Below are 11,757 nucleotides of genomic sequence, written 5' to 3'. Positions count from 1 at the left end.
TATTTGCCTGGGATAATAAAGCAAAAAGTTACAACATAAATGACTACATTAGACAAGGTGAAATGTGTAGAGTGTGGACTCTGGGTATATAGTGGGGATGTTCAGCCTGCCCCAAGTCAAAAAGGATTTTGAGTATCATCAGTTCCAAGAGACAGGGATAAGTCTCCCCATTTATACCTCCCCTGGGACACATTTATGTTGCGCTGCATCTTTGGACCCCAAACACACTGTCAGATGCAGGTGTCAGTCCTTCTAGCCATCAAGGTATGCTATTCTCTCTACCCTGTTAGGTGGGCCATAGGAAATTTGAAACAGGCCCAGCCCCCATGTCACCCTTCCTCCAAATCAGTGTTTTTCTGCATTTGGTTTACAGATCACAGGCACATGAGAATTATGCAGAGAAATAGGAACAAACTTTTATGATTAGTTCTGGAGAAGAAATGAGGGTTCTGAGTAGAAAACAGGGAGAGGGGAAGAGTCAAGCTTAGGCAGAATGAGTCCCACCACATCCGGGTCTGGAGGAAAATGGAAGAGGAATACTTCCATCAACTGCTCTGTGAGGACTGTGACCACAGTGATTGAACTATAACCTTTAACCTATTCATTTAGGTTGCAGAAATGCAGAAGCGTTTCTCACCTTTAGGAAAAATTGCAGGGCAGGGAGTAAGGATGAAATGCTGTATCTATGGGCATTCAGTTGGCTCCACGGTTCCAGAGGTCGAGACTAGATATCTATTTCCCATCTAACAAGGCCCACACATGATCCAGCCTAGGAAGAAGATGGAGAACATCGGCTAATTTTCAAGGAAGCTATTCCCTGGGGCCATGCATTTGCCTCCCAAAAAAAAAAACCAATTCAAATCTGAAAGAAAACATAGTCAATGGCCCAGAGGAACAGCCCATGATGAGGATGAGGGGGTCCTCATGTTGAAGCTGACTCTTTTTATGTTCACTATAGAAGTAGGACCGCTAGGAGTAGACACTCAAGAATGCACCCCCCTAAAGGCCTGGGGAGGCAGTGGTCCTGGGCCCTCAGCTGTAAGTCAGGGGTCTTTGACAGGGCGTGGCCCCAGGGGTGTGAACTTTAGGGGCAGTAGTGTCTCCAAACGCAGCGGTGTTTATAGGGCTGACCTCAGGGTCAGAGTCTGGCTGGGGAGCCGCAATTCGTGTAACATACAAAAGTATGAATGGACTGTGTTGTCTGTAGGGCTTTGTAAGTTCGGGGCCATTTAAAATGGGGATATGTGGATATTTTTTTAGTTGTCAGGGTCAGTGTCCCTAACCCCTACGTCGTTCAAGGATCACCTGTATATGCAGAACCATTTCTCATCACCCCCATCATTTCTAAGGTGATTCAAGCAACAATTGTTTCTCATCTGGAATACTACAATAGCCTCAATCTCCCTGATCCTACTCTCACCCTTCAGACTGTTCTGGACAGAGCAGCCAGAACAGAATTTTTGAATGTCACGTCATCAAGTAACACTTCCGCGTGAGGTTCCCGTCAGAATGACCAGGGACTCTGAGCAAGAAATTCACAGAATTCGCAGAACAAGTTTCTTGGCTTCTTTTGTATCTAATAGCTAATAGACTTTGGACATGTGCCATGAAAAGAAAAAAGATAAGATCTCGTCAGTCCTCAGTTCCAAACCCGTCCTAGGTTACCCCTGGCACATCCGAAGCCCTGTGGTCTCTGAGGTCCGAAACGCGCCCCACAGCCCCCCCCCCCCGCCCGACTCAAGGACTTTGCCCCTGATGTTCCCTCTGCTGGGAACACTCTCCCCGGATGCCTTTATCTGTCTTCATGTCCCCTGACTTGAAGGGAAGCTTTACGAGGCAGCGAGTCCGTGCTCCTCGCTGCCTCATCTGCAGCGTCAGAGCGGCGACCGGGAGCGCCCAGCGCGGACTCCTCCTACTCGCTGGCGGTCGACGGGGACTGATTCTGGCTTCGAGGCGGACAGGTGCGGGCGGGGTCTGTGGGAGGAAACGCCGCTTTTCCCGAGCAGGGAACCTCATTCCAGGGAGCCTCCCACGGTCGCCGCGCTGCTGGGTTCCCCTTCCCACCAGGCTCCACCCGGTCCAGAGCCGTCTCGGCTTCCGCGGCCGCGGCCGAGCTCCCCCAGGCCTTGCGTCCTCGGGCCCGGGCTCGGCGCACACCGCGCGGGACGTGGGGCCGGAGCTCCGCGGAGCTGGCCGACTCCGCCTCCGGGGCACAGAGACGCCGGGACCTCCGGACGCCTAGAAGGGCGGGAGGGGAAGGAGCGCGCGCGCGGCGTCGGTGACGCGTTCCGTGTGCGCCGCGTCCCGAGCTGCGGGCCGGGCGCCGGGGTGAGCGGGGTGTGGCGGCCCTGGGCGGGGCCTCCGTGCGCGTCCTGGGAGCGGGCGGGGGCCAGCGGCCGGGACTCGGGCCGCCGCCGCCGCCGCCGCCGCCGCCGTCGCCGCCACCGCGGGCGTGTCCAGGGCTGGCCTCGGGCCTCGGCCCCCTCGGTCGGCGCTGTCCCTTTGTCTGGGCTCCCCCTCCAACCCCGCCTAGCTGCTGTCACGGGGCTCACAGTGGTGGCCCCCGCCCTGGCCGGCAGGCCGCCCCCGGAACGGCAGTGCAGACCGCGGCCAGACTGGAGGATTCCGCAGCCCTAGTTCACCCCCGCTGTGAACCGGATCGCCAGTGGCGCCCCTTGCGTCCCCGGTGAGGAAACGAGACGCAGAGAGGACAGAGCTGTGCAGGAGGCTACTCACGCATCCATCCGCCCATCCACCCACCCACCAAATCCTCGTTGAGCACCTACCACGAAGTGCTAGGTCCTGGGGTTACCGTTGTGTGTTTTCTGGAAGGGAAGAAACGGAACAAGCTTGGAAAGCCAGAAGCCAAGTCTGGAAGTCTGGAGGGCTTGAAAACACAGACTTGGAGGGCGAGTCATCCTAAGAATTAGGTAATCGTTAAAAACAAACGAGAACACTTTCATTCCTTTAAAGCCTTAGTTCTTCCTCTCTCAAGATCCTTGACACTCAGCAAAGTCTCCTCTTCCTGCCGCAGACTGGCTGGAAAGCTGGAGAGCAGCGGGAATGCGTTTTGCAGTTAGAGAAGAGTATGGAAACTTTTTTTTTTTAAAGACTTTTTTTTTTAATTTTTATTTATTTATGATAGTCACAGAGAGAGAGAGAGAGAGAGGCAGAGACACAGGCAGAGGGAGAAGCAGGCTCCACGCACCGGGAGCCCGACGTGGGATTCGATCCCGGGTCTCCAGGATCGCGCCCTGGGCCAAAGGCAGGCGCCAAACCGCTGCGCCACCCAGGGATCCCGAGTATGGAGACTTTTTATATAGATCAAACAACAGGTAGAAAGGAGTCACTGTAGATCTTCAGCCACAGAAGCCTTCTTTCTCACCAGCCATACGACCTTTGGCAAGTAATTCAGTGTCAGGTAGCTTCATTTCCTCATCTTCAGAATGGGAATGATCGTCCTTACTGCTCACGCTTCTATAGGAGGGGGAGTTACCCACGGATGGGACACTACTCTGAGTGTCCACCTGAGTTGAGCTCTGGGAGAATTCAATCATTTCTGTCTGTTTACAGCGATTCAACACCCCATTAGGAACTTCCTTAGCAAACCCGAGAAAGAGATCAGGCAAGACTTGTGCTGGGCAGACCCTTTGGAGTGAGGCTTTCTGTGCCGGGCAGGTGAGAGACCTATAGTGTGAAATGAGTTACCTGGGGACAGGAATCCTGCCGATTAGCGGAAAGGACCATGACTGCAAGGGAGCATTTCCGGATGGCTCTTTATTGAGAAGAGAAGCAGAGAAGTGGGACCTTGAGGAGTAGAGTTTGGGGGTGGGAGTTCAACAGTAATATAGTTGAACTCAACTTTGGATGGCAGGAGACTTGGACTTGAGTCATAGCTTTCTTCTAAGTTTCAATGTCCTCATCACTACTTTTGAGAGAGGTCACTTGGAATCCGCATGATTCCTTCCAGCACTGACATTCTGGGAATCTCTGAGTAGTTAGACTAGGTCAGTCTCAGAATTGGGGTCCCTGGATAGCCCTGTTGAGACAACACTGCTGAGACTTTAAATATATACTGTCATGGTGTTCAGGCAAGATGAAGCACGAAAGAGATGAACAAGCGGAGGAGAGATGGCAGCGGTCATGTGTGGAGCGTGGAGTTCTTACCATCCCTACACCCAGATAGAATCTTGAACTTGTTTAACATTTCAAATCATAACATTTACTGAACCCCCTCTATGCTAAGTACTTTGTGGAATCCACATATGAATACTATGGGCCTTGCTCTTGGGAGCTTAGAGCTTAATGTGTACTTGGAAAGAAGAATGACACAGACATATACCCAGATAACTTTAGTATAAGGCAACTGTAGTTCATATTACAGATTTGTTACGGTGGCTTTTTTTTTTTTTTTTTTGAAGTACAGGAATTTCTGTATGATCAAATCTATCTGCTTTTGTTATGATGTCAGGCTTGTTTTAGGCTTTTTGCTTCCTGGGATCAAATTATCCCCTGATTTTTTTCGCCCAGTTCTTTTATTTTTTCTTTCTTTTCAATTTTGATATTTCATTCATCAGTCTCTCTGGAATTTTTCAGGTATTCCCTCTTAGTCCTCGATCCGCTGCAGCTAATCAGTAACCAAGGACCATGTGACCACTGCTCACAGAGACTTGATCAGGCAGGTGATGATGGTGAATTAAAGGAATACGACCTCCCAAGGTAAAACTACTTTCTCTCTCTTTCTGGGAATATGACCCTGCCCTTTGTGAGTTTCTTATAGCCTGCACTGAACGTGGTCCTAAGATCACTCACCCATCAGTCTCAGGGATTTGTAGGTTGGAGATTTGTGGAGCCTCATTGGTTCATTTGCCAGTTGTCTGAGATTATGCTTTTATGCACAGTTGCTTGGATACCCCTGGTGTCCTCCTGGCCCTGTGGTCTCATCTGTCCCTCCTCCTAGTTCTCTAGCCAAGAGTTCACCTCCCCGCACACATATCAGTGCCTGGGAATTCTTTCTGAGGGAATTTCCCATTCAGTCAGACAGAGGACAAGTAGTTTTTCTTTTGACCAACCTCTCCTTAGACCAGCCCTCCCTGGTCTTCTGATAAGTCTTGTTTCTTTCTCAGGTCCCCAGAACCACATTGGGCTTCCTTTTGGCACATCCTTGTGCATTTCTCTTTCTCCCTTCCTGCTTTTCTAACCAAAATCTCTATGTCAGTGAGCTTATACATTTGCATGACTTCCTCTGTCCCCTCTGTCTTACTCTCAAATTTGCATTCCTGACATATTCTTCCTCTTCTCATCTAAAGTGTTTTCCTGTTCTTCATCTTCCTTAGTGACATGACCATTGTTGATATTCAGACCTGGATCTGGTAACTTTGAATTCTTTCTTTTAGTCATCCTCTGTATTCAGTCTGATATAAGTATATGCTTTCCTGGAAATAGCTAGATTTCATCCTTCTCTTTCCTATCATTATCCTGGACTAGGGTCTCACTATCACATTCATTTATTCATTCGTTCAACAAACATTTATTGGGCACCTAGAAAGTGGCAGACCCTCAGTAGAGGGGTCACGAATACTGCATTCCTAAAGTCTCCCCACTCATTTCCCTTCCTCCATTCTTTCTTGCAGCTCTATTCCATCTGGGCTAATCTTCCTAAAGCATTCTTTTTTAAAGAAACATGTTTAATTCAAGTATAGTTGACATACAATGTTATACCCTAAAGCGTTCTTTTCCTCATGCCATGTCTAGGAAGGATGATGTGAAATTTATTGTCCAAACTGGGATATTTTTGTGAGTTCATGAGGCCACTGATTTATAATGATGCTAGAATAGCAGGTATAAGCCAGCTTTGTTCTGGGACATCTGAGATATATGAACGCTCTACTCCTAGGTGGCATCTCTTGATTCTGTTTTCTTCAATTTGCAACTCGTGGGATACCCAGCTGCCTCTGTCCTGTTTTCTACTCCATGAAGCTGAGAGAATTATTAATGTGCTGGGGTGTGGAGGGAAGTTTGAGAACTAGGGGATATGAATAGCAATGCTCGAAAAACTGTGTTATTGACAAGTGAGAGTGAGACAGGAGAACAGAAAGGTAGACAAAAGAATGTAGACTGGGGAAAGAAAACGATGATGGTAAATACTTATTTCCCATTGACCATTAAATTATATCCATATATGCCCCATAATTTCAGTGTTCTGACTCATACAGGCAACTTCTTTCATTCCTTCATTTGTTCATTCAAACAAAAATTTTTTTGATTCCTACTGAATGCCGGGACTGTGCTAGTTGCTGGGAAGACAAAGGTGAACAAAATGGACAAAATCCCCACCGTCATGAAGCTATGTGATACTGTAATCTCACGCTTATTTCTGAGTACACTGGCCCTGTGCAATCTTTTTTTTTTTTTTTTCCTGCCTTTCCACAAGCTTCTTTTGGAGGAAATAATTTCATCTTCTGGGGCTCATCCAAAGGTGTGCGTTCTCAAAGTACCTTTCCCCAAAGGGATTCAATTCAGTAAATGTTCCCTTCCCTCTCACCCTTCACCTCTTGATTGGGTACTTTATAAAACTTAATTTGGCTTCTTCATTTTTCACCATTTACTCCACTGTAAGCTCCTTAAAGGTAGATGCAATACTTCATGCTTGTATTAGTGTGCTCAGGCTGCCATAATAAAATCCCAAAGACGGGCAGTGTAAACAACAGACATTTCTTTTCTCACAGTTCTGGAGCCTGGAAGTCCAAGATCAAGGTGACCACCTGATTCAGTTTCTGGTGAGGACTCTCTTCCTGGCTTATAAATGGCCACCTTCTTGTTGTGTGCTCAAATGGCTGTCCTCAGTTTATTGGGAGGAGGAGAGGCAGAAATGGAAGCAAAAATGAGCTCTCAAAAAAAAAAAAAAGAAAAAAAGAGCTCTCCTATGTCTTCTTATAAGGACACACTAATCTTGTCAGGTCAAAGCTCCACCCTCATGATCTCATTTAACCTTAATTTACCTCCTTAAAGGTCACATATTCAAATATAGTTACATTAGACATTAGAGCTTCAACACGTAAATTAGGGATGAGGGGGACACATTCAGTACATAACAATCCTTTATAAAAAAAAATCCTTTATTTTTAATATTTTTTAATTGAAGTTTGGTTTGCCAGCATATAGTATTTATTTATTTACATTCAATAATGGTATTTATTTCTTTGTGACAGAGCCATGTAAATACCTGGCTATTAATATTTTCCATGAACACCTCTTTCTTGAAAGCCACGAGACTAATCTTTTCCACAGCAGCCTTTGACAGAATAGTTACTACAATAGCTAACTGGGAAGCTTCAGATCAGTCATGCCTAGAAATGAGACAAGCTGGGGCTGGCTTCAAGGCATTATCTCATTCTGAATCCTTATTATGTCTTGTTCTCATAATTATGAAGATCCATTATCAAGTTGGGAAGTCATTTCCCAACTTTTCATAAGAAATACTATAAAAAGAATTAAAAAATAATGCAAGTTGGCAGAAGACAATTTGCTAGCAAAATGAGAGGCCTCTATAAACAGTAAGTATATAAACTTACCCACCTTTTCATCCATCCATTCATTCATCCACAAATAGTTATTTTCTACCTTTCTGCCATAATGCTTTTTTTTTTTAATTTTTTTTTTTTTTTTATTTATGATAGTCACAGAGAGAGAGAGAGAGGCAGAGACACAGGCAGAGGGAGAAGCAGGCTCCATGCACCGGGAGCCCGACGTGGGGATTCGATCCCGGGTCTCCAGGATCGCGCCCCAGGCCAAAGGCAGGCGCCAAACTGCTGTGCCACCCAGGGATCCCTGCCATAATGCTTTTTAAAATTTTCCCTGTGTTAGATCCAAAACAGAGATGTGTACAGAGTAGAATGCTCAGTAACTACTACTTTAAGACATGTATGAAAAAAAGAGTTTTAGAGAAGATTGCAAATGGAAAAGAAATTCAGAAAGAACCATCAACTTTCCCAGAGAGAACATTGGAAATGGCTTCACTTTCTGTCCCACCCTGCTCTGCAGGCACCTGGCTTCTCACTAAGTTTCCTCCTTATTGATTAGGAGAGGTAACAACAGCTGGATGTGTTCAGTATCCTGGCAAGAATCCACCCTTCAACCACCATTTTCTCGGCGTTTATATCTTGAGCACAGATTTGTATATATGTGTCCCTGTATGGCATCCGTGGCACCTATATTCCTGAAATATGAATTCTAATCTCAATTGGAAGTTCTCTTCCTTTCTTGCTGATCTTGAGCACTGAACCACTGGACATGCTTCTCCTTTAGAGAGTGTGACTCAGCCTATGAAAAAGCTATGAGACCATGGAAACTGGTCAGACTTTTTTGAAAAGCAATAGGCAGCACTGCAAAACAATTTCATTCCTTCTGATCCAATAACTCCTTTGTGGAACTTTTATTCTAGGAACATATTTCAGTTGGAAGAAAACTTTATCCAAAGTGACTATTGAAGTGGTTAAACCTCAGGGAGCAACAGAAATGTCTAACACTAGCAAAATTGTAGGTAAATTATAATGAATTCAACTGGTAGTATATTTTATTTTCATAAAATGATCTTATGATGATAAAATACTAACGTGGAAAGTTACATATGAAATTTAAAGAGGTAGAATGCAAAATTATATCTACTGTATATTTGTAACTGTATAACTATACATATGGACAAATTTGAAGAGGAACATGGTAAAAGGAACATTAATCATGTGTTTGTATCATGGGGTCATCTTTCTGTTTCCTTTATGATTCCAGTCCCCCCCAGATTTGAGATATCCTAGGGTTACCTGTATGTCCATAGTTTCATGTTAAATCCACTAGGCAGTTCATGTTCATTCCTGTCATGGGTTTCATGTATTTGCCCCTTTTGATTGCACTGCCTCCTCCTTTCACCCTTTTGCCAATGTTAGATACTTACATTATACCATGCACAGTCTTATCAGAGTTTCCCCTGCCATGCTTTAGCTAGCCCTGTTCCCCAACTCAGACTCTCAAATTTGCAGTGGATTAAATGATAGCTTATCAGAGTGATAGCTTGGTGAGAAGCAGACAGACTGAATGAGTGCATGTGGCTGGATCCAGCTACAGAGCAATCCCTACAGAGTAGGCTGTGGTGTGACTAGGCTCCAATAGGTTCTGGTACTGGAAGAATAGTGTTACCCCTTATTAAGACAGAACTTAAAAACAGGGATGTAGCCAGGGGCCTTGTATCTGGACTTAGAACAAAAAACGAATTCTTGTACCCTAAGACCATCCCAGTTGCTGATCTATGAAATAGTTCTTGAGCATCTATTTTGTGCCAGCCATTATATCATTGGTATTAGGGGAATAGGTCAGCAAGAACTAAAAGCCAAACTGTTTTTGAAGAGCTACTGAGGGATGCCTGGGTGGCTCAGTGTTTGAGTGTCTGCCGGAGTCCCAGGATTGAGTCCTACATCACGCTGTCTGTATGGAGCCTGTTTCTACTCCCTCTTCCTATGTCTCTGCCTCTCTCTGTATGTCTCTCATGAATAAATAAATTAAATCTTTTTTTTTTTTAAGAGGAAGAAGAGCTACTGAACTAAAGATCTTTCAGTTCATTTTTTCTGGGAACCAGGTGGGGAGTTTGATGGCTCCAATTCTGGGAGTAGAATGTGAGACAGGAAGAAATCAGGATGGATTTTATATTATTCATTGCTTATCCTAATGCTGGATCTGTTGGGTTCCTCTCTTATCTTTCCATATGCCTTTACCTTGGTCTCGGGGTCTACCCTCATTTTTCTCATCTTGCTTTTGATCTGTTCCGCCATCTTTGAACACTTCTTCTTCCATGTGAGACCCTGTGATGTACTACATCTTGTTATCTTTGGATAATTCTCCTTCCTCCAGGAAAAAGAATAGGTAATAATGCAATTTCTGTTTCTTCTGTCAGATGGTGGAACTGGAACTGAGGAGGTATTGATTGCAAAGTATTATTCCTGAAAAATTAGAATCTTACACTTTCAAGAGAACTCCACAGAGGCGTTTCCCAGGAAGTCAAAATTTAAAAAGCTCCTCTGAAGAGAAAGAGAAGATTCAACAGGCCACTGTGATGTTTCAAGCAAGAGAAAATGAGGAGAAAGACAAGAAATTTCAGGCATAAGACAGTTAAAGACAATAAAACACTTACGGAAGTAAGTGAGCAAGAATCTGAAAAAGATGGTAGTCAGTGCTTGGATCCTATAACAAGCAGGAGAATTCAGGCTGAAAAGAAACAGTATGTATGTACTGAGTGTGGGAAAGCTTTTAGTCAGAGTGCAAACCTTACAGTGCATGAGAGAATCCACACAGGAGAGAAACCCTATAAGTGTAAGGAGTGTGGAAAAGCCTTCAGTCATAGCTCCAACCTTGTTGTTCATCGGAGAATCCACACTGGACTGAAGCCCTACACATGCAGTGAATGTGGGAAATCTTTCAGTGGTAAGTCACACCTCATTCGGCACCAGGGAATCCATAGTGGGGAAAAAACGTATGAATGTAAGGAGTGTGGGAAAGCCTTTAGTCGGAGTTCAGGTCTTATTTCACATCATAGAGTTCACACTGGGGAGAAGCCCTACACTTGTATTGAATGTGGGAAAGCCTTTAGCCGTAGTTCAAATCTTACTCAACATCAAAGAATGCACAAAGGAAAAAAAGTTTACAAATGTAAGGAGTGTGGGAAAACATGTGTTTCTAATACAAAGATTATAGACCATCAGAGAATCCACACAGGGGAGAAGCCTTACGAGTGTGATGAGTGTGGAAAAACTTTCATTTTAAGGAAGACCCTTAGTGAACATCAGAGACTCCACCGTAGAGAGAAACCTTACAAATGTAATGAATGTGGGAAAGCTTTTACTTCTAATCGAAACCTTATTGATCATCAGAGAGTTCACACTGGAGAGAAACCCTATAAATGTAACGAATGTGGAAAAACCTTCAGGCAGACTTCTCAAGTTATTCTACATTTGAGAACCCATACTAAGGAGAAACCCTATAAATGTAGTGAGTGTGGGAAAGCCTATCGTTACAGCTCGCAGCTTATTCAACACCAGAGAAAACATAATGAGGAGAAAGAAATCTCATAAATAAAATATATTGTTGGTAGTAGTCCTAATTGCTACATTTTGTAAAAGCAATTTTTCATTATTATCAACTTAATTCAGTTTTTAAGACTCCATGCAGGGAAAGTAACCAGAAACAAAGATTAACAGAGGGATATTCATGCCAGCATCATATATAACAAGGAAGAGAACTAGATTTTCAATAGGACGTGGTTTAAATGAATGATAGTCTATCTACTTGATGGTTTTGCAGCCATTATATAAACATCTTTAAAGAATATTTAATGCCATGGGGAAAAAATTTGTATAATACAGAAGATAGAGAAAAAACAAGTTTGATCCAAATATCTGAAAAGCAGTTACATATAGTAGAGAAATGGTTATGAAATAATACCAAACCAAAACATTGACAGTGATTATCATTGGGTGATAGAATTATAGGCTATTTCTATTTTCTTCTTTATACTTTTCTATGCATTTTAGATTTTCTACAATGAGAACATACTACTTTTATATTCAGGAAAGAAGTACAGTATTTTTTTTTATTTTGTATTTATTTATTTTTTTTTAGTAATAAATTTATTTTTTATTGGTGTTCAATTTGCCAACATACAGAATAACACCCAGTGCTCATCCCATCAAGTGCCCCCCTCAGTGCCCGTCA

At 44.0% G+C, this 11,757-nt stretch overlaps 1 protein-coding gene across 3 annotated transcripts; it reads left to right on the top strand.

The window, feature by feature from the left end:
• Window positions 1-2,390: 2,390 nt before the first annotated feature.
• ZNF660 (zinc finger protein 660) lies at window positions 2,391-11,625 on the top strand. 3 transcript variants are annotated; one of them, XM_055342995.1, is made up of 4 exons: window positions 2,391-2,930; window positions 4,597-4,719; window positions 6,729-6,779; window positions 9,944-11,625. In XM_055342995.1, exon 4 carries the CDS (start codon window positions 10,122-10,124, stop codon window positions 11,115-11,117), a length of 996 nt encoding a protein of 331 aa, XP_055198970.1. In that variant the 5' UTR covers window positions 2,391-2,930; window positions 4,597-4,719; window positions 6,729-6,779; window positions 9,944-10,121; the 3' UTR covers window positions 11,118-11,625. The 3 variants fall into 3 exon arrangements, with proteins under 3 accessions (XP_055198970.1, XP_055198971.1, XP_055198969.1); XM_055342996.1 differs by lacking the exon at window positions 6,729-6,779 and adding an exon at window positions 3,574-3,678; XM_055342994.1 differs by lacking the exon at window positions 6,729-6,779.
• The last annotated feature ends 132 nt before the right edge of the window (window positions 11,626-11,757 follow it).

This window comes from Nyctereutes procyonoides, unplaced genomic scaffold, assembly GCF_905146905.1.
Source record: "Nyctereutes procyonoides isolate TBG_1078 unplaced genomic scaffold, NYPRO_anot_genome, whole genome shotgun sequence".
Taxonomy (NCBI): domain Eukaryota; kingdom Metazoa; phylum Chordata; class Mammalia; order Carnivora; family Canidae; genus Nyctereutes; species Nyctereutes procyonoides.
This window is presented reverse-complemented; position numbering and strand designations above follow the sequence as displayed.